This window comes from Vicia villosa, linkage group LG7, assembly GCF_029867415.1.
Source record: "Vicia villosa cultivar HV-30 ecotype Madison, WI linkage group LG7, Vvil1.0, whole genome shotgun sequence".
Taxonomy (NCBI): Eukaryota; Viridiplantae; Streptophyta; class Magnoliopsida; order Fabales; family Fabaceae; genus Vicia; species Vicia villosa.
Window position 1 is genome coordinate 102,014,642 of NC_081186.1, and position 22,175 is coordinate 102,036,816.

Genomic DNA, 22,175 nt, shown 5'->3' on the forward strand with positions numbered 1-22,175 from the left:
TTTCCTCAATCAACTTACTGTAGAATATGCTACGATGTGTATTGGTTTTAATAATCCAGCTGTAACTGTGTTTTACATGCTGTTCTTGAGTAAAGTAAACACTATTCTTTCTCTTACTGAATCTCTATACAAAAGAAAAACCTTCTCATATTTCATGGGCAAAAGCCCCAAAATTGAAATTACTAATGATATGTACCAAATGAATGTTTTCACTTTTGTTGTGTATAGCTTCTGTTTAAAACAGCAGGTAGTGCAATACTAAATAACAAATAAAAAGAACTCACGTGATCTGTAGCACAGTTGCAGCACACACAGGCTGAATGAGCATGTGGGGTAGTGCAATACTAGTGTTATCAAAACCTTCAATCTTGGAGAAATTCTGGTGCAAGAACAAATAAGATTGATGGCTCAAAAAGCACACAACCACGAAAAACTAAATATGCAAAAAGAGAACTTGCACGCACACTAACCTTAACAAAGTCAGGAAAGCATGCCCACAAAGACTCGTGCCAGTTAAACCACATCTCGAGAATAAAGCTTGCAATTTTCATATTCACTACAACAAAAATAAATTAAATAATCTTGTGAGCCTATTCACGACAAAAAAAAAACGTTAAATGAGACAAGTCTGATTTCGTGCACCAACCTGCATCCATTGAAGTCCATGCATTCAGGGTCCACAAGATTTTTTGATGTGGTGAAAACATTTGTGGGGGTCTTGAGGAGGAACTCAACGAAAAGTTTAAAGCAGCATCCAAAAGGTTGGAAAGACGTCCCACAACCTATAACCAGATAAGCAGAGAAAATTAGGTTTAAAACAATCCATTATGCATACAGCCTACTTTAATAGAAAGAGTGCGATCTAATAAACCAATTCTTCATTTAAAATCAAAGTGTAGATTCTCTTGGAAAATACAGTAAATACCAGATAAGAAGGAATTACTATTAACACTGAAACAATTTACCAATAAATAAGTATTTAGATACGCATACTTATTTGAGTAGCTGAATAGACAATCTACCAATAAACACATAAATAGCAAACTGTTATGAATATTACTTTCTGTAACCCTTCAAGTTCGTCCAAAGGCACAGATGTGAGCTCCTTTAGTAATTCCATGTCCCAGAATAGACTGGTAGCATCAGCTGGAGGCAACGTATCCTGCCAGCCCTCAAATACAGTCTTTTGGCACAACAATTCCGATGTAGATGAACAACAAGAAGCTAGACTTTCTGCATAAGTTGAAAGATCTTTGGATCCAGTTTTCATTTTCAACTTGTTCTGTTCATGTTCTAACCTTCCTAACAGCACCTGTAAATCAAGCACAGTTAACAGATCAAAGAGAAACACATGCATTTAAAGTTTTCAATGACAATATTAAAGACATAAACCTGATATGCTTCATCTAACTTCTCAATAATATGAGTACCATCATCTTCATGGCTCCGTTTCGCTACCATAAAAGAGGAGTTGGACATATCTACAGGGTTACAGAATAAAGAATGAAATAATAGTCATTCTTAAATAAACATATAAGCTATATATCAAAGGCAAATAAAATTGGCATGTGTGCACAACCAATCAATGACAGAACCAGAAACATCCATGCTACATATTTTAAGAGACTATCACACATTCCATAGATTTTGATTATCAAGCATATATAGGCCGACATTGGTAAAATTAACAATCATCATAGATGGGTATAACTTTATAATCCATTGGGCTAAAACTTCTCGAGAGAACTATGATCTATCATGATTAGGACAGCACATTGCCATAGAATTATAAAGCATATACGCCAACAACAAATAAACAATTTGTTTGTCTGGTTGACCAAATTCTGCTCTAAACATGTGTTTGATGAAAACTTTCAAACATGAAATGAAGTCAACCACATATATGCAGAATAAATATTTAATTATCCCAAAACGAATAATAAAAAGGATAGATGCTGCAACGCCAGAAAACTATTGGAACTACAAAACTATTTGAAAAGATGAACCCATCTATGATAGCTTTAAGGAAATTGGAAATTATCATGGCGTGTTGAGATTTGAACTACAAATGAGTGAGTGAGGAGACCCCAATTAATTGCCTAGAACAATAATAAGGGAAAATATATTACCAACATACCTTGCATTACAAGGAAGCGAAGATCATGATTCAATGCCACGATAGCATCGGCATGATGACTCATTCCTGAGTTTTCCCAACAGAGAAGTTAATTGGTTGCTAAATATATACTAAACTTTCCCATGGAAAAAAGAAAAAAAAAAGGAATGCATAAGTAAACCTTGATTACTAATGTTTGCTCTCTTCCTTGGCCAGAGTGATTCCGACAGTTTTAAAAGCTGCTGATTTTTATCATGTAAATCAGACGAGGAGGGCAAAAATGGATGACCACCATGAATCCACAGCAAAGATTTTTCTGAAGATGAAAATCTTTTCAAATTTTTGCTCTCCATCTATTTAAGGGAAGAGAAAAAAGTTAATTACTTTCTGAAAATAGTAGAAAATATAAACATTATGCTTAGCTTACCAAAAAATGGTTTGCAGCTTCAGGACAGATAGTCATAAACTTCTCGGCATCTTTCAGCAATGAATGCCAAGAAATTATCATCTGGTCAGACATTGAAGAACTGAAGTATCGCCAGAATAATACATGATCCTCAATAAGGTCAGAGTATAACTGTATTATATCATCAAATGATGTATCTTCAATGAGCTTAGGAGTTGATGCTACGACTTTCATAAGGAATTCATCTTCCAACACATGAAGAGACTTCAAAACTGGACGAAAGTAACTCATTGCATCTGTAAAATTATACTGAATCTCAATAAACCGTTGCTGGTAAGTTAACCTTAGCGGATCAAAGCAACGAATGGCATTACAGAGATATTTAACTTCGCTGTTTGGTGCTGCCAAATCAACAAAATCTAGGGATAACAATGGCCTCAACTGCATATCAACATCTAGTTTGCTACGGCATAAAATATATTCCCAAATTGGATGTTTAATCATATCTCCTATCAGATTATGGAAGTTAGGGAAGAACTTTTTGCAGAAAGGGTGCAGCTGAGAACCAAACCAATCAAACCTGAGAAGATATAACTTCAAATCACTTTCCGTTGCTTGTTCAATTGTCCAATTAGCTGCAAATAAGAGCCTTTTGTTTGCCAATTCTGAATTGAATACAAATTCACTTTCGCAGTGTGACATTGTCCCAATTGAAGTCTTAGGAAACTGGATATCATGCAACAGCCTCATATCCATCAAATATGGCCTGACGTGACCACCAGTAGTTTGCGAAATATCTCCCGAGTGCCTTCTCTGAGCATTTTGGTATTCATGTGATGCATATTGAGATCCCAGGAACTCCAGATACATGCAATTCTGTTTGATTGAAGCTTCTTTTGAGTAATATATATAATCTCTTAACCTTAATGTAACTGGCCATCCTCCTGGTAAGCCCAAAGGACATTCTGCCAAAGGATCATATCTAGACAAACCAGTTACTGACAAATATTTTGATTTTGCAAAATTGATAATTTCTTCCCCTTTGACATAGAATGACGAGAGATATGTATGCTCCCAACTCAACTGTAGACTCCAGATGGGACGGCATCCATTCATGAGAAGCTGCCAAAATAGATGGACCCAGTGTGAAAGTTCAAGATATGTAATGTGAATATTAAGCTTGGAACCTTCACTTTTAGCATACATGTGGGCTCTGGCCATTGAATCAATCAATTGAGCAACTGGGATACCAGATAAACTGAGAAATCTGTTTACATCTTTTAGTTCAATAATCTCAGGACTTCCACTTCTATCATCCAAAGCCCAGTATGGCTCCATCATAAATATTTCAACTCCTCTGTTACGCATAGCTCTAGAAACCTCACCATAGCGAGGATTAACTGTGAGAAACATGCGGAAATTTTGGTGTGGGTGGATAACCAACGGATTTCCATCAACAATTCCACGCTCATTGACCGTGATTGATCCATTAGGTTCAACTAAAGAGTTAATCCTATCAAGAACCTAGAAACAAAAACAAGTAGCAAAAAAAATTATAAGTACAGATTGATACTGCTATCCACAATAACTTATGACAAATAATTTATATCAAATATTTTCAAAGGCTGATAGTGGATGATGGTGGTCAGCCAAAAATCTGCCATAATAATATGGTAGATGGCACCGTGGCCTATGACACAGAAGCATGGCTGCTACAGTAAAAGTATAATACATAAAAACTACCAAAATAGAATTGCGGAATATAATAAAAATAACTAAAAATAGAACATAAAAATACACACTGATAAGCACAACATCACACCCAAATAAAAAGTATCAATATTATATGCATCACATACCGTGGGATTACATAAATTTGCATTCTCCAATACAATCCATTCCCCTCGCTCTATAGCCTTGATCAGTAATCCTGTAACCCATTCAAATTTTGTGGAAGCCAACCTTTTCTGATCATCTGCTTTGAGTTTTAAAATTGTATGCTTGACCAAATCAAGATCCCGGATTGAATAAGATAAGAGAAGAGAATTCTTTTCTATATACAACTTTAATTTTTCAATGATCTCGTCTAACAAACTAAGAGAACAAATTATATTCTTCCAGTTTTCAAGATAACTTGAAGCAGAAGTTAAGTTCTCAAATTTAGATGAAAAAGCAACCCATCTTCTATAAAAATCTGTTTCCATAAAAGTTGCTCCATTTGAAACCTCCAGTTGCAAACTACAGAACTCATTAACATAGCTCTCGATTTTAGCAACAACTGTGCGAAAGTTACGCAAGGCATCATATTGTTCAAACGATCCCAGCAATTCAGAAATATCAGTGGCGGATGAGAGATTTACTTCATTCAGTACATTTCCTGTTAGGGCAGCAAGTAATCTTAACAATTTAGTTTTCCCTGAGCATGATGGGCCAACCAAGATACATAACCATTGACGCTCTACACAAAGAGCTGCAGCTTCCAAACTTTGACAAATTTTAGGTTGTATCAGGAGATGATTGCTTGAGGTAGTATAAAATTGGGTGATATTCCTCTTAATAGCAACATTCCCCACAAATAAATTATCTGAATTGAGTTGAACACGAGGATATGGATTTATAGATGGTGTCGCCTTAAATACCTCCTCGAAGACCCGTAAGACTTCTTTGCGATCAGCTGCCGTACGCATTCTTTGAATATAAACAATGTTCAAGAAGGAATGTAATGCCTCCAAATGCTTAGGTGCACCTAAATTAAATACAATGAAACATCAAGATAAAAGAAAAGAATTCAGCATGGGATATCGGTAATAAAAGGAAAAGCTGGAAAAACAGAAATGTCAAATCAGAAGCATAATGAATTCAAATAACAGACCTTCAATTATCTCACAAGATCGAAACACATCGCGAAGATTAAATTCCCATGGGAAGCCATCCTTTGCAAATTTTTGATTCAGCATGATTTCTTCGTGCATCCTTTTATTCAATAAGATCAACATTGAAAGTAAAGGCTCCGGGATAGCTGGAAATTTTGATTTGCAAATTGACAGATAATCATCCTCAACTAGCTCATCCACATATACCTATCATCCACGACCAAAGAGCACTTAATGCATCTTGTATATTTAGCACATAAAAAACATGTCTACGAACAAAAAAACATATTTTTACAAACATAATAAATTTGAAAGAAGGAAGTAATAAGATTTCCCTATGGTTTTACAAGATTTTTAAGTAACTTGGAGTTTGGATTTTTCTAGTTAAACTTGTTTTGAAGTCCTCCTTCCAACTTCTCGAGGACCCCATTTAAATACAAAATTAATATTCAACAATCATACCTTGGTAAATCGATTTAGGAATGATCTTGGAAGGCCTTTCCGGCCACCTCCTTGATGTGATGGATTCTGACACGCAAAAATTCTAAATGATGGAGGACACTTATAAGTATTACCCAGCTCCGGTATAAACACCTCAGCTCGATGGTCCAGAATAGCATTCAAACCCTGTGTCAAAGAGTTGTGTTACAACTCATTCTGTATGCTGGTAAAACCCTTACTCCCACAACACAAAATTTGAAGAAGAGAAATCGGAAAAGCAATAATTAAGGTAGAAAGAATATAATGGTGCTGATAAAGAGGTGATGAAAATGAAAACAGACGAACAGGTAGAGGTTAACATTTATCAAGAACTTACTTCTAAAACAGATTGTGGGGCAAGATTAAGCTCATCCAGCAAAACCCAACAGCCTTCCTTCAAGGCCTGCACAGACATGATAACTTGAAGTTAAATACATATCAAAAGCAGAGAAGAATACAATAACTATCACTTTAAGACTTTTCAACCTGCAATAAAATCCCATCAGACCAAGAAAACTTCATCCCTTCATCACTTTCCACAGGTAAATCAGACCCCAGCAGATCCATCATATCAGTCTGCACCAAAAATACATAGAAAAATAAAATTCCACAAAGGACTTTGCAAAGACAGAACATGTTAGGAACCCAAAATTTGCATTGAAAAGATAGAACACTTTTATTAAGAAAAAAGAAAAATAATATGAGAGACCTCTCCTAAAAGGGTTTCCCCTTGTACAATAAAGTCACTACTCTATTCACATTCACAAAGATTACAATAGTTTGTAATACCATCTCTAACTTCATAACCTGCCTATTTATACACAATAATCTTAACTACCCCATTAGCTAATAACTTCCCAAACTAACTCCTTATCTCAAATTCTAACACTCCCCCCTTTATTTTCTATCCTAACAGAAAAAAAGTTGGGTAAATTATTACTGACCTGTTCAGATAAGTTTATTCGCACAACTCTATGCCCAGAATATTTACCCAAGGCAGTGATTAGACTTGTTTTCCCAACACCTGGACTACCTTCAAGTAAAACTGGTAACCAGCATCCAAATAAAACACAAATATAAATATAATTTAAATGAGAAATTGCTGATGGAATTGAAAGAGAAAATAAATAGAAAAAAACAGTAACCCCATGCAATAACACTCCTCTCCATTCATGGTGGATTCAAGAGAGAAGCGTCAGACACATTGTGGATTTAAGGTTAATGTGGACAGACTTATCTTGCATTAGCAAGAGACTGGTGGTACCACAATAACATAACCAGTAGATAAGATAACAGAATATAAGGATAACCAAGATGTAAATAAAAAAACATACCAGGCTTTGGAAGCTGCATAGCCCGCAAAACTCTAGAGGCATTCCTGCGGGTGGTCGGCGCTTTGAATTCAAACCCACCGTCCTCACAACTGCTGAAACCTATATAAGCAGAAAACAAAAGTCATGCAGAATAAAGCACATGTGGCTATCTATATGGTTGTATTTCAGAAGAAAAAAATATTTAAAAAAGGGAGCAAAAAAAGCTACAGTGGGGGGGAAAAGTCAATCCTTGTAAACACTAAAAGAAAACAAATAATTAAATAAAACCGAAAATAAATCCATCCATGATATCTCTCTATCTCTTCAACAGTAACACAAATTCAGTAGCTAGATGACTAATCTCAAATATATCACTACTTGGACCAAATTAAGCTTTAATGTGACAACAAAGAACTGGGCAAAAAAAACTAAATCAAGCAACAGTATAATATATATTTATTACCTTTCTTGATATAGAAAGGATCAATGCCAAATAAATCATCATGTTGCTTATCATCATTATCTGGTACATCCAAGTATGTGCCAAATTCACCCCAACCATAGTTCCCCATTCTTGAAAGTTTTGAATATAGTAAATTACTTTCATCGACCTGTAGCAATAATCCAGTTGCCATTTACAACAAATTTTTAAAAATAACAATATGAAGAGCATGAATTAGAAACAATAAAATGTTGATTTCAAGAGAAACAGGAGCACGTGTATAAAAAGTAGCAAGTAATATTACTCTTCATAAAAGTGATTCCGATCTAAGACATTATACATGTGCTGAGACATTAAACATTTCGACAAATGTCACACACCAAAAACAACAGTTAAAGAGCATTATATCTCCTAATAACCTTCAATAATACATCAGTGTTGGTCTTAATAGTACCACTGCCCAATCAGATGACTTCGTCTTAGAAGACTTGGAAATGAGAGATAATGTAGGATGATAACAAGGAGAGAAACATACCCCCAGCTTTTGTAGAAGAAAGGATAAACATTTCTCCCTTAGCTCTCCAGCATCCTTTTTTGAAATTCCTGTCCCTGATAAGTTGGAAAACTCTCAATAGATCAGAAACAAAGAAAAAAATAGTGTAATTACTCGAGGACTTCAAAGCGTGTATTAAAATTATTAAAATATGTTGTGTCAACACAATTTGTGAAATATCTATGTAGCTAGATAGTGTCTCTGTCTTTAATATCTTGTAGTCCATAAAATGGAGCTTACATGAAAGATTGCATAAACATTATTCCCTGGATGCCACTGATATTTATTCTTGTAAAATACAGTACTTTCAACATCAGAAACATTCTCTCCCAAGAAGTTTATTTTCTGATTAAAAAGCTTGGCAATAGCTATGCATATTCCGTTTCTTTGTGCTTAGTGACTTTTGTTTGGAGGAAGTTAATTGCCCTTTGGATTGTTGATGAATTATAAAAACCAAAAGGTTTATTTGCGAGTTGGTTTTTGGAGGGTTTTGGAAGGGAAGACTTTGGAGGGCTACATCTATATTTTGATACAAATTTAATACTTTAAAAAAATTTAATTAAAATAAACATGATACATTAGTATATATTATCATATAGATTTTTTTATTTTTTAAAAATATCAAATTCATATCAAAATATATATATATAGCCCTCCAAAGTTTTTTCCTCCAAAAACCAACTCGCAAACAGACCCTAAGGAACTTTGGGGTTGTTCTTGAATTATAAAAACCCAAGGCATTTCATGACAGCTCTAGCAACCTAATTTCCAAATCAACAATCGTATCCATCACAACTACAGCAGCCATCCCCCTAAACACCGTTGTAAACCCAATCCTTTAAACAAAATATCTCTTTACCAATATCAATAACACGACCACAACAATCATAACAAAATATTAATTTCATGTACTTTTAAAATTGTGATACTTCGAGAAGGAAGATATTGCAGATTTCCTCTAGAAAATGTAGATCATGAAACTAAAAAATACAAGATGCCATATTCACTCAAGTATGGAGTAAATTATTCCAATAAAAACAGCATTCATGCCTCAGCTTCAATATACTAAGCAAACAAACAGATGCTAAAATTGAATGAAGACATATAAATTAGTGTAAAGTTGCGTAAGATATCAAACATAAAGTAATCAAAGTCAATGATTCAATATAGTAATGAAACAAAAAATAATAGAAGTTGAAGAAATGAGCAATCACTAGAAACTAAGCATACCTAGACTTAACCCATCAAGCAAAACAAGAAATGCTCCATGAAGAAGTGCATGTTCGGGTCCTAAGCTTCCTTCCATTACATCGAAAAAGGAAACCCAGGAAATGAGATCTCTGACAGTAAGCATTCTCCCTGGATGTAATTTGTTGAACCACTGAAAAATATAAGAATAATAAACCAAATTAACAATAATATGTGACAAATCAATGAGCAGTAGTAGAATAGCAATATACAAATATACTTATATGCTGTAAAAATGCAAAGCAAGAACCATAACCCTGAGCCTTTTTCATAAGGAAGAGCAGTTACATGGTTCAATCTAAGATACATAGAAGGAAGGAAACTAATCATCCTAATGTCCACTCTAACAAATTCAAAAGGTGTTACTGAAGACATAACAAAGCTCCATCCATACAACAACAACAATAAAGCCTTATCCCACTAAGTGGGGACCGGCTACATGGATCAACATGGATCAACTTTCTACAAAGCTCCACACATAAAGTTGAAAATTCAGCCTTCATTGTGGTCCACCCCTAGTCGCCTAATTGCAGCATTTGAATTGCATCTGAAATTCCACCAACATTGCGGTCCGCCTCTAATCGCCTAATTGCGGCATTTGAATTGCAGCATTTAATCCCTCGTTGAATGAGATATAGCCCGAACATATGTTTTTAAGTTGAGGCAATTCTCATCTTACAAGTCGGTCTTATAAGGTTTAGCTAGGTCCAACCATAATACTAAGACATAAGAAATGTGGAAACTAAAGAATATTTTATAAAAAACTAAATAAACAATATAGGGGAAAACGGAAAATGCAAAATAAAACAAATTACAGATTTCGTAAGAAAATAAAGTAGAAAGAGAATGAACTACAACTTAGCCTAAATAAATGTATATGATATGATAAGGACAAGCTTCTAATTAACTAGCCAAACAGCCATGTAAAGTGAATGGCTTGTTCAACATAGGAGACAAACACATTGAATGGCAAGGGTGATCAGCAAAGTGGGGAATATTGTACAAGTAAAAATGTCTGAATAATGACTACAACAGTAATTTCCATGCAACATACCTCCCAAAAACTAATCATAGCATTAACAATGAGTAATAGTCTCTCTTGATATGTGGGGTCTCTGAACTTGGAAATTCTGCATTTAAATCAAATAAATCAATAATTAAATGTGTTCATCAAAAAGCCTTTCCTCTAATAGTTAAAAATAATGGTACCTTTCCAGAGCAATTCCTTTCAGGTCATCTAGATCAATAACAGGGGGAACCCATATCTCTGTGAAGCGATTGCGTAGTGCTGGAGACAGCTCTTTCTTACCATAATCACCACCAGGGTTCATTGTTGCAAGAACAAAGAAATTTGAATGTGCCACAACTTTCTCAAGATCAGGTCCTCCTTTCTCAGCCAAAGACTACAGCCAAAGAAATCAAAACTCAGAAACTAAAAGAGTGAGAGGAATTATGACAAACAATAATGAAAAGAAAATATCTACCACCAGCAATAAATAAATTAAATTTACATTATCAATTATTATGTACATGCTCGTGTCAAAAATGTGCTCAAAATATAATATTTTAACAGAGATAAGTATTGAGATCATCATTCAATACACCATGAACAGTAAAGCTCTCATATCCCTAGGTAAATCTTCCTGATGCGCCTTTTGGGCAAGCAGGGAAAGGAGCCTCATATATAATTGACTTACTAGTGTCCTTTCTGGCTCCAACACACTATTCAATCTCTCAAGTACGCTATCATCCGCCAAGGATATCTCATCCACTAGAAAGAGATCACCATCTTTCATTGCTTTTATAAGAGGACCATCCTGCCATTCAAATATGCTCTGCCACTTATGATGCAAGGCATCAAGGTCCAACTTTAATTGCTCAAAAGCATAAAGGTCTTCTTTGCTGACATCCACGCTACAAACTCGGCCTACTTTATATTTCATTATCATAATATTCAGTAGTTCAATAGTTGAAGAAGCTTGATCTATGCCAGAAGAAATTAATTGTGCCTGAAAATGACAAATCAGCACTTGCTTTGTGAATAATGACACTGAAAAAGAGAAGTGAAGAAAACAAGTATAGAAAGGAATGGCTTTCTGAATGCAGTGAAATATATTACATATATAAAAGTCAACTTAAATGCTAAAGGTCAACTTATAATCTCATGTCTGGTCTGGTTGGAAAATAATCAAAACACTCACATGGTCTTCAGGATAGTGTGTAAAAGCCTTTAGTTTCTTCAACTGTTCAATAGTCTCTTCATAGTTAGAAATCAATCTAAATTTGTCTCGTATAGGACGAAAACCCTGCAAAACATCTTCTAGTCAATACTTCTGATAGTAATAGTGCATAGAAATAAACACAAATCCAACTCCCTTTTCAAGTGTCGGTATAAGCTATATGAATACTTGGACGAAAAAACATAAAAAACCAACCCCTATAAAATCAGATGTTTCTGTATACTGATGACAATTCAAGATATGTAACTTCGACTGCAAGTGAGCATTTAACAACTGACAAACAGTGGTCTTCCCTCCACCTGTTTCCCCAACAAGTAGCACAGGCTCACGTAATTGAAAGCAACGCTCCACGAGGAAGTATAGCTTCTTCATACTTTTAGTCAAGAGTACCCTGCATATGCAAAACCATCAGTAAGAGATAATGAGCCAAGGACTTTAGTCAACACGAAATATGCAACAATAAGCCAATACCTCCCAAGGCTCTCCGAACCCCCTAAACCAATAATTGAATTGGAAGAAGAGCTGTCTCCAGACAATATCTGAAAAACAGTTAAGAAGCTTGCTGAGGATATATTTATAGTTCATCCTTTTCAATCCTTAGACAACAGAAACTACCATAGATTGCCCGTAATCACTAAAATAAATAGGTATTCTGAATTTAAATCCAAATAATGGAAAACAAATAGAGTGAATCTTTACTGGAACTACACAATAAATGGCTTGTTACAAGTTGAACTATTTCATGCAAAGATAAACTGTAGTCAACAAGCATGCACTTTGCAGTAAAGGGTAGGAAAAAGCAGTGGCAGCTCAAAGCATACAGAAAGAAAAATAACCATACCTGACCATATAAATTCTGTATGTTTAGTTTAACCCGAAAATGTTTTTCTAGAACTACTTGAACAATAGATTTCTCATCCTCGTCCCGGAGCCGTTCTGCCAAAAGATAATAACCGTCTTTTGCCAAGTCTTCTTGAGATTTACAAAATCTTTTGTAACGATCAGCCCAACGAAACAAGTCGCGAGGAGTTATAAATCCATGTTTCCCAGCAAAGACTCTGCTACTCTGTCTGTGCATCCGAAGCTCCTTCATTACTTCAACCATTTTTGAGGCATAACTTAGGGGAATTTCACATCTCTCCCCCAATATCTTGCTCAGCTCGTCATCAGGAATCTCACCAACTTGAATCTCTATGAAACGGTTGCGAAATGCCCGAGACAACATTTTTCGCCCACCATAATGTGTAGGCGGATTTTGAGTTCCAAAAAGCATGAAGTCCGGATGCGCTTTAATTGTTTCTTGCAGTTCAGGAACAAAAAGCTCTCTGTTATCATCAAGTAATCGGTTCAATGCTTCCAGCACATCAGATGGAGCCAAGTTAAGCTCATCCAATACAATCCAGTAGCCGTTTCTTACAGCTTTTACCAAAACACCTTCATTGAAAACAAGCTTTCCACTAGCATCAGTTACATAAGAACCTAGATACTCTTGCAAGTCGGTGTGTTCATGATTATTGATTCTTACAAACTCATGCCCAGTTACGGAAGCAAGATAATGGACAAGGCTAGTTTTCCCACTAGATGTTGGTCCCTGTAAGAGAACAGGGTATCTCTTTATTAGAACAGCTCGAGCCAAATTACCAAGATGCTCCTCGACACTTTTAGTTTTGACATAGTTTCCAGAATATCCATCGGATTTGAAGGTACTTAAATATCTGTGAAAAGGTACATTTGAAGGCATATTTCCCCCCAATAACAGAGACAATATCTTTTGCCTCATTATGTCCGCACTAGATCCATCCAACAATGTGAGGAAAAACAAACTAAAGCCATCATATAAAGCCTTCTGAAATCCAAAATCTCTCTCTGCTTTCCTCGTATACTCTAGAGCACGATAAAGGGACCTTAAACTGTATTGAGGTTTCTGATTAGCACCATCCTGCAGCCTCTCTTCAGATTCCTTTTTCGATTCTTTATAGAAACGCACAATTTTATTCACCAGCTGTATATGGCTACTATTAATGAACTGACTAATAAATAGACTTAAATCGTTATCATCCAGAACTTCATCGACAAAATATTCAGTAAATCTACTCCTTAATGACAAGGGCAAATCCCGTTTCCCTGCGTCAGTTGCTGGATTCATACAAGCAAATATACGAAAGTTTGGATGACGGTGTATATAATCAATATCACCTCTTTCAGCTAAACACAATGCCCCATTCTCCCCTTCTAGAACGCCAATTATTCTCTGCAAGGTTTCTGGAGGAGCCAAATTCACCTCATCAAGCAAAATCCACCCACCATTTCTAAGAGCAGTTACAAAACTTCCTTCTACAAATGAAAACATCATCCCAGAAGATGGATTATTTTTACAGATACTGTCAAGTTTTAAAGAAAAACTCTCCCAGGCCTGGAAAATTTCTTCTCCTAAAGGTCTTTTACGCTTTTTGGATGGTCTAGCTCTGATATGCTTTTGTGACCCCTCAACTGTTAGTTGCATTCCTCGAAGTAGACCTACCCAATCCTTGTTATTTAAACTCTTCTCTAGATAACTACGAACTTTTGAATTTTCCTGTACATACCAAAAAACAAATAGAGCTATTAACAATAGTTAAACACAAATAAATATAAAAAATACCTCTATAGAAAATGTCCCAGCGAATAGAGCCTTTAATAACAGCTAAACACAAAACACAAATAAATATAAGAAATACCTCAATAGAAAATGTCCTAGCGAATAGAGCCTTTAATTCCTGATAAAGGTGGGAGTAGACAAACTGTTCATCCACAGGCTTGAATCCTCCAAGTAAGTCAGCAACATCACTTTGCTGACTCATGTTCTGGAAAAAAATGATAAACAACATCATGTCTCACCCAAAAACTTTAATACAATTTCAAAAAATAGAGCAAATAATAGAGCAATATGTAACAGACCAAAACAGTAAGCTTCTGACCAAGCCTTAAAGCCAAATTTTGAACAAGTGTAGTCTTTCCGGTACCAGTTTCTCCAACCAAGAGTACAGGTTCATTATGCTTGACAGAACAAGCTATGCGCTCTAATATAAACAAAGAACTACGGATCTCAACAAATGGTATTCTGCGTTCATGTGACTGCATATGAAAAATAAAAGTAAAGTCAAGGAAACATGAGACCTTTCCGGAGATGTTATATCATCATTATTAAAAATTGTCAGCAGACTATACTTACTGGTTCTTTTTTGTATTGGAGTAAAACCCGGCCTATTTTTAAACCTGCGACAGAATCCTGCATTTACCATCATAAATTAGAAACTGATGAGGCAAAATAATGAAGCAAAGGCTAAACATCAATAAATAAAACCTGATATATTGGTTTGTCAAGGGGATATAAGGTCTCAGCAGCAGAATCCCATGTTTTCCACAACTTTCCTATCTCTTTCATTATTGATAACCGGTTATCAAATGAAGCTGGAAAGGCCGCAAATACATCAACAGCCTGAGATGAAATACAAGTTACACACATGAAGTAACTCTGAAACATGTGATAAAAAAGTTAAGAAACAAAAAAAAAAAACAGACCTCTGTGTATATATAATTACATTGCTCTTTTGACAAGCTACGATCAGAGCAAAAACCTAACCCAGTAATTCTTTTACACCATTTTAAGAGATCCCTGCCATGGAGAACCAAATGGACATTAATCAAAAGAAAAGTAACAATAGCACAGGCAGCTTATAATTATTCTTAATACCTTAACGAGAACCTGCCGAGACAATAAACAGAAGAGCTTTCAGGGTGAAAACCCGCTATTTGAAATATTGAAATATTGTTGACCCTTTCAAAGGTTTCTGCCATAAAAATATTTTATCACAAGATATTAAAAAAAGGAGTTTGAATAAACGGCTATGATTAAGAAAATAGATTGCCGACCATATATTATCAAAATTGTAAATCAATACCTATAAGTTCGCTTGCATGAAGCTCCAAATCAGGATACCTCACTTTGACTATATGTTGCAGATCTTCATTTTCTGGTGGTTGAATTATTATTCTTTTCCAAAGGACACTAAGTGAACCTTGACCTTAAAGGACAGCCAAAGTCAGGATCTAGTTCATAATTCCAACACATAAAACAATAGAATTTTAAATCAACAACAATAGTAACCTATAATTCCCACTCCATGAACTCTACAACATTGATCAAGAGATATCATTAGGCTATATCAAAAAAACAGGCTATTAATTGTTTAATTCTTTTAAACCTACTATTTATTAGAACTTGTAGATATTTATATTAATGACTTGATACTATCAAGTGATGGCTTCACTCAAGTTTGGGTAGCATTTTATTAACAATCTTTGGGAAGAACAAGAGGTACCCAATATTTCTGTATTTTCTTCTAGTCTTGTTTGCACTTATCCTATTAGAATTACAAACAAAGAGTCGTTTTCTTTCATCTGACATTCATCCATCTCTTGAACAATACATAGTTAGCACTCCCAAACTTCAAATGAATTTATGGTGAGAAAGTAAACGAATAAACAACACAATATACCCCAACATAGAAAGAAATAAAAATATTGCAAAATAAAAACATGAATGGTTAATGTAAGAACCTGCACTCTCAGAAGAGTCAAACTTAGAAACAGCAATAGTAGAAAACATCCTAAAACTCTCAGCCACCTTTATTACCTGCAGAATTTGTAATACTTAAACAATTGATGACCAGTAAAGAGGAGTTGAGACATAATAGGCATTGAACGATAGAATTTATCCATCTAGAATTCTAGTAAGGTGTGCATTCATTTCCTAGAGAAAATATTTATCGTATAAAATATGACCACTAGTAAAGCAAGAGGAGTGGAAAATGCTGAGGGATTTGGCCATTGTAGAGCATAAACCAGACCTCAATGTTGCTTTTATTCTATCTCTTACGCATCAGAATGATCGATGTTAAGGATGCAGCCTACAAAATGCAACATGCGATTTGATTGACCAACTGCTTGAATAATTAGACCATCGCATACTGCTAGGTGAAAAGGTAAAGACCTAAATTTTCGGTTTTATGCAAGTTTGGAAAAGGCCTCGAACTTTTCAGTCAAGAAAAAATAAAACTACAAAAGTTAGAATTTTATGCATTTGCATTTGAGTATGGTCTTATGCTAAAACCTGTTGGCTGACCTACCAGGTTACCACATGCTTAGCTGATTGACATAAAACTTTCGGATTTTTCTAGGGGTGTAGTGAACAATGCTTTTTTCTAGTCATCATAAAAAATAAATGGTCTAGCATACAATGCCATAATTGCTTCAAAACCAAACATTTCATCACCCAAATGTTTGTCTGCTTTAGTTGTTACTAGTATCACTTCAATGATGATGACTTAGAAGGCCATATTTTTTATTAAATAAGGTAAGAATAGAATGCAACATGGAATCCACACAAAAGTAGCATAGAACATGAAAGAATTAAGATAACAAATAATTATTGCTTCTTATGAAATGATCTGGTCGTAGTTCATGGACCAAAAACCAAAAACTGAATACAATTTACTTTATTTAAGAAAAGAAGCAAACAGCAAAAAAAATCACCTCCCCTCGTTCTGTCATAAATGAATCTGCCCCTTCTAATAAAGGCAACAAAATGGAGTGTACATCAGATGGTGCTTTGTTGATATCCTCAAAAACAATCCAAAATCCGTTCTGTACAGCCTGCAGTAACAAAGACAGTATACACAGATGAAATTCTAGTTAAGTTGTCTTCGGACAGATATCAAAAGATCTGCATGAGTTAGATATGAATGCAATAGTCATGTCCAAACCTGAGTAAGTGACCCAGGCTGCCACCTAAACTCTCCAGGCCTATCCGTACAGACATATCCCCCAACCAATGTTCTACCATCAATCTGATCGTCCATCTGGATAGACAGAACTGCATAAGAAGATAAGAGCATAAACAATTATTAACATAAACTGATAGGAGAAGAAATTTATTGAGTTGAAGAGAAAGAATTATGAGGACTAAAGAGGATAAGAAATCCTCGTGAAAAAGAACAAAACATTAAAGATGAAAACAAGCATTAAAAAGGAGACAGCGGTGAAATATTTCCAACTCCTTGCACCCTCAACATATCTGTTAGAGAACCCCGTAACAAAGACCATAAGCATTCCACACCTTTGTATTGCACCATGAATTCACAAAATGAACAATAATTTCCAAAAAAAAAATACTTAAGGTGGTTTAGAGGATAGTGCATCTGCTTACATCCTATTTTTTTTGTTTCTGTTAACTGTATTTGAGTCCTAATGGAATTTTATTTGACTGAGAATTTAAAAAACAAGCGGGTTTGAACTAATTCCACCATAGCATGATTATAAAACCACATTATTATCATTTCCGTAAAAGATATCATGACTAGCTAGCCTTCAAAAATTGAGGAAACAAAAGGAAAAAAAAAAATCTAAAAAATATGATCTTCCAACTAGTCATGCTCAGTCAAATTAAAGCCATGAGCAAACAATAAGAATAAACTACTAACGTTAAAAGGTATATATTACAATGTACCTTGGTTATGACTATCCTCAGCCAGCTTAGCTATAAGAGCAGATTTTCCAGAACCAGAGGGACCGTATAACAGAACCGGCCACTTCTGACTTGCAGCTAGTAGAACTCTTTCATAACTTTTCTTTACAGCTGATGTCAATACGAATGTATAACTTACGGATATATCATCCCTAAAATTATATACAGGATATCAAAATTAAGTGGTAAAATGAAAATAAAGTAAGAAATCAGTCCAAAGAGAAACTACAACAACAAAAAAGTAAAATAAGGGGCATTTAAGGAAGTTCAAACAGTATGATTGGAAGCAGCTGCATGGTGTTTAAGTTACACTACCGAATAAAATTACACAAGGCACAAAATAGACCAAAATATAGAGTAAAATAAGGTGTACCTTGTGACAGCACGCTTGGTCCTAAAAGGTGGTTGCACCTCGTGGACCTTTGGTGAACCAACAGGATGATAATTACATCTTAAAGAATTTAAACAGTTCTCTTGATTGAAATCCATGTTTCTATTAGGAGAATCTGACATGTAGTCTGCTGTTGGTTCAACCAACCAACCAGCTCTCTCTAGTGTTGTGTCCCCACAAAACTCTTCCCAGCTGAATAAGGCAGGTTGAAGATTATCATTGAACATGCATTGCATTTTGAGTACAACATCAAAGCAAAAAGAATTCTACAATACTGACCGCAATAAACAGGCAGATGCTTCCTGAGCTTCAATATTCGAGCTTTCAATGGCTCTTGAAGCTAATTTGAACACAACTTTTAATATATGAAACCTGCACCATATCAGGTCTGATTCACAAGGCTTTTTTAAGGGTTCTAGAAAACAAGACCAGTCCCAAAGCTTTGAGAATTTTTCAGGTTTCAAAAGAAGGAAGCGGTATGATAAGCGAGCAACATGCAATCCATGGGGCTCAACCTGAAAAAAGAGAATAGTACCAGGTAATACACAGAAGCATATCCCAACCCTCTTTCTCAACAAAAAAAAAACATCACAGATGTACTGACCATAACTTGCTCCCCTGAAAACCTTTCAAACGGAGCAGGTGCAAAATGGAAATAGCTTAATACAGAACTGCACAAAAGAGCAAATTAAATCACAATTTTGTAACTTATTAACAAATAACAAATTAATTAAGAAATGGTATATTCAGATCACTATAAATTCTATATTCGGATTATTAGAAATTTTCAGTAAACAACGAATATTATCCATTATGAAAAGGGTAAGCAGTATAGCTTCAAAAATTAGAATTAATACATACAAGTATATGACCTTCAAAAAGAGCCAGCAAATTATAATACAAATTTCCAAATATAAGAGGAAAACTATTACAAGGGCTCAATTGCTGTTGATAGTAGTCATCACTTTTCTTTTTATAAGTAGTTTTCTTCAAAATGCTAAAATGGAAGAATTATTACAAATAAACATCAATACTATCCATATGCTCATGTATAAACTGCACACCCGCACACATTCGATGATGTAGCATTGTTGTTCTTAACATTATTAAATTATTATAGAATTATCGCCAAAAAAAATATATGATATCCTCCTAAAAGAAGGTACTGAAAAGAGATATAGAAATGGAAAACAAAAATAATCATGCAATAAATCTCTCCCCAGTTATCCACATGCAGGAGTATGCAGCTATCTATATTTTTGTATTTTAAATATAAACTTTCCATGTAATTGCAATATAGGAACACCGCATAAGCATTTAGGAAACAAAAGAAGTAACTATCAAAACTTCCAATAAAAGTGTTTAATTATTACACGAGGCTATTTTAAAATCCTAATTTGCTATGACAATAATCAACACTGCTAACAATTTTTCTACTCATTCCAAAAACAGCATAAAAGGTACATTATAGATGGCTCTTACTAGTTACTACCAATATTTTAAAAGAAATATACCAACCTCAGAGGCACAAGACCCATTTCAAGAGCACGACAAAAGGCAAAACAAGCATGCTCGTGAAGATCAAGACCCATTCCCCGTTCAACACAGTACTCTACAATATTGGCAACATCATCCAAGACAATGTCAGAATCAATTTCCATAGCATCATCCACAGTATTAGACCTCAAATTTGGTACAAGACGAAGTAAAGCAACAGCTTTATCTACAAAATTTTGAACAATTGGCCGGAAACATCCCGCCAATGGAATTGTATAACTAGGATGCAGAAAAACCCCCACTAGCTCGTTAACCACTTCCTCTTCTGTTACCAAACTCCCCTGTACACAACAATAAACAAACAAATAAATACTAATTTAAGCAAAAAAGTTCCATACTAATAACAGCTTATATAAAATCGTAAATGCTCTTGTGTATTTAAAGCAGGGTTTGGATTAAGATATCAAAAGAAATTATGATAGTAGTTGAATCTTCTGTAATATCAACACCTCTGGAAAAAAACGTGTGTGTACAGGGACACATACACTGACACTTGCGATTATGAATTTATTCATTTTTTTCAAATTATTACTGATGTCAATGTGTCAGTGGACGTGCTTCAGAAGTTGAATTGCATGAATTCAAATCTTCATTTTACAATACATATACAAAAGAAACAAACGAAGTGAATTGGCCACGTATGATTACGTTCAATTTATTCATTTTTCTCACATTATTACTGATGTCAACATGTTAGTGTCTGTGTTTCATAGGTTGAATTGCATGAATTCAAATTTTCATTTTACGAATAATTACATTAATTAAGCACTTGAACTTATATGGAGTACATATACAAGAGAAAAAAATTAAAGTGAATTGGATATATAAAAAATAAAAAAAATAAAACAGGATTGAAGATTGAAGCTATGCCTTCTGAGCTAACGAATCAATCTGAGGAACAGACTGAAGCTTCGGACAACGATCAATCAATCTACGAAGCGAAGAATGAACGCTGAAACTTCCGTCAATTGACATTTGAACCTAAAAACACTGTTCTAACAAGATGAACTGTTAATAGATTAGTGTATATAAAAACAAAATCGAAAATTAAACAAAGATAAATTGCTTCTGTTAGATGAAATTCGGTGTTGAGTTCGCGTAGAAGATGATTGAAGATGATGAATTCGAGAGTTCGATGATATTCAGAGGCTCCGTAGGAAAAAGCTGTGAAGTGAGGTGTGGTGTTCAGCGGTGAAGGGTTTAGGGTTTAAGCTCTGTTTTATAGTTTTCTTGCAAGTAGGTAATGATGGCTTAATAGCACGTAGGGAAAATGAAAGGGGTCACTTTAGGTAATTAAAAAACATTTTTTTCAACAGAACAAAATAATAATAAAAGTGTGTTTAGATCAATTAATTAAAAAGATTTTAAAATTTTAATCAATTAATTAATTCCAATGGTATAAAATTTGCCTTTAAGAAATATTCTACAATAATTATTGTTTAAAGATTTAAATTATATATGTATACTAATATGAGTTTTATTCTCTCAAATAATTAATGGTTGGTTAATGCTATGAAATTTGAATGATTCCATAATAGGTCTATGCATAGAATTATTCCATTTTTTGGAAAAAAATAATCTTATAAAGGTGGTTTTTGATTAATTTATTTTGTTCTTTTTGTAAACATACCTAAAATATTTCTACTAAAAATACATTTTAAAATTAAATTTAAAAATTTGGGTGATATTTATCATATTTTAAATTTTTAAAATAGAATTTGAAAAGTTGGGTGATACTTATCACGCTTCCTCTTTCAAGAAGCAAAGTTGAAATTCACATGATACTCTAAAAAAACCGTTTCAATTAAGTTTGTCATTAATAAATCATTATTACTATACTGAGAAAGTTTGTAATGATTCTTCATATACTAATGTACTCTCTATTAGTAATTATTATATTTCAAATGATTCTTCATATATACTTATATAATGTACTCTCTATTAGTAATTATTATATTTCAATTCCGTTTTCACCGCGTGTTAGATGATTA

At 34.4% G+C, this 22,175-nt stretch overlaps 1 protein-coding gene across 2 annotated transcripts in view; it reads right to left on the reverse strand.

Annotated features, from left to right (window-relative positions):
• The window catches only part of LOC131616231 (midasin-like), a 37,827-nt gene extending 16,380 nt beyond the window's left edge, over window positions 1-21,447 (reverse strand). Inside the window, exons 1-41 of one of the 2 annotated variants that reach the window (XM_058887504.1) lie at window positions 21,055-21,447; window positions 20,146-20,465; window positions 19,232-19,298; window positions 18,907-19,142; window positions 18,610-18,819; window positions 18,219-18,388; window positions 17,476-17,585; window positions 17,246-17,365; window positions 16,271-16,346; window positions 15,613-15,735; window positions 15,405-15,501; window positions 15,233-15,326; window positions 15,015-15,149; window positions 14,883-14,939; window positions 14,609-14,785; window positions 14,389-14,514; window positions 12,513-14,246; window positions 12,143-12,210; window positions 11,867-12,062; window positions 11,633-11,737; window positions 11,129-11,440; window positions 10,641-10,834; window positions 10,486-10,561; window positions 9,414-9,564; window positions 8,166-8,239; window positions 7,652-7,799; window positions 7,210-7,308; window positions 6,820-6,920; window positions 6,362-6,451; window positions 6,213-6,278; window positions 5,858-6,022; window positions 5,395-5,602; window positions 4,382-5,268; window positions 2,544-4,046; window positions 2,298-2,469; window positions 2,138-2,203; window positions 1,393-1,481; window positions 1,061-1,312; window positions 647-782; window positions 471-556; window positions 285-379 (exon numbers count right to left, since the gene is read on the reverse strand). In XM_058887504.1, coding sequence (XP_058743487.1) covers window positions 285-379; window positions 471-556; window positions 647-782; window positions 1,061-1,312; window positions 1,393-1,481; window positions 2,138-2,203; window positions 2,298-2,469; window positions 2,544-4,046; window positions 4,382-5,268; window positions 5,395-5,602; window positions 5,858-6,022; window positions 6,213-6,278; window positions 6,362-6,451; window positions 6,820-6,920; window positions 7,210-7,308; window positions 7,652-7,799; window positions 8,166-8,239; window positions 9,414-9,564; window positions 10,486-10,561; window positions 10,641-10,834; window positions 11,129-11,440; window positions 11,633-11,737; window positions 11,867-12,062; window positions 12,143-12,210; window positions 12,513-14,246; window positions 14,389-14,514; window positions 14,609-14,785; window positions 14,883-14,939; window positions 15,015-15,149; window positions 15,233-15,326; window positions 15,405-15,501; window positions 15,613-15,735; window positions 16,271-16,346; window positions 17,246-17,365; window positions 17,476-17,585; window positions 18,219-18,388; window positions 18,610-18,819; window positions 18,907-19,142; window positions 19,232-19,298; window positions 20,146-20,465; window positions 21,055-21,159 — 9,296 coding nt within the window. In that variant the 5' untranslated portion in view covers window positions 21,160-21,447. The remainder of the gene's footprint in view (window positions 1-284; window positions 380-470; window positions 557-646; window positions 783-1,060; window positions 1,313-1,392; window positions 1,482-2,137; window positions 2,204-2,297; window positions 2,470-2,543; window positions 4,047-4,381; window positions 5,269-5,394; window positions 5,603-5,857; window positions 6,023-6,212; window positions 6,279-6,361; window positions 6,452-6,819; window positions 6,921-7,209; window positions 7,309-7,651; window positions 7,800-8,165; window positions 8,240-9,413; window positions 9,565-10,485; window positions 10,562-10,640; window positions 10,835-11,128; window positions 11,441-11,632; window positions 11,738-11,866; window positions 12,063-12,142; window positions 12,211-12,512; window positions 14,247-14,388; window positions 14,515-14,608; window positions 14,786-14,882; window positions 14,940-15,014; window positions 15,150-15,232; window positions 15,327-15,404; window positions 15,502-15,612; window positions 15,736-16,270; window positions 16,347-17,245; window positions 17,366-17,475; window positions 17,586-18,218; window positions 18,389-18,609; window positions 18,820-18,906; window positions 19,143-19,231; window positions 19,299-20,145; window positions 20,466-21,054) is intronic. The other variant, XM_058887505.1, reaches the window with a different exon arrangement.
• Between the last annotated feature and the right edge of the window lie 728 nt (window positions 21,448-22,175).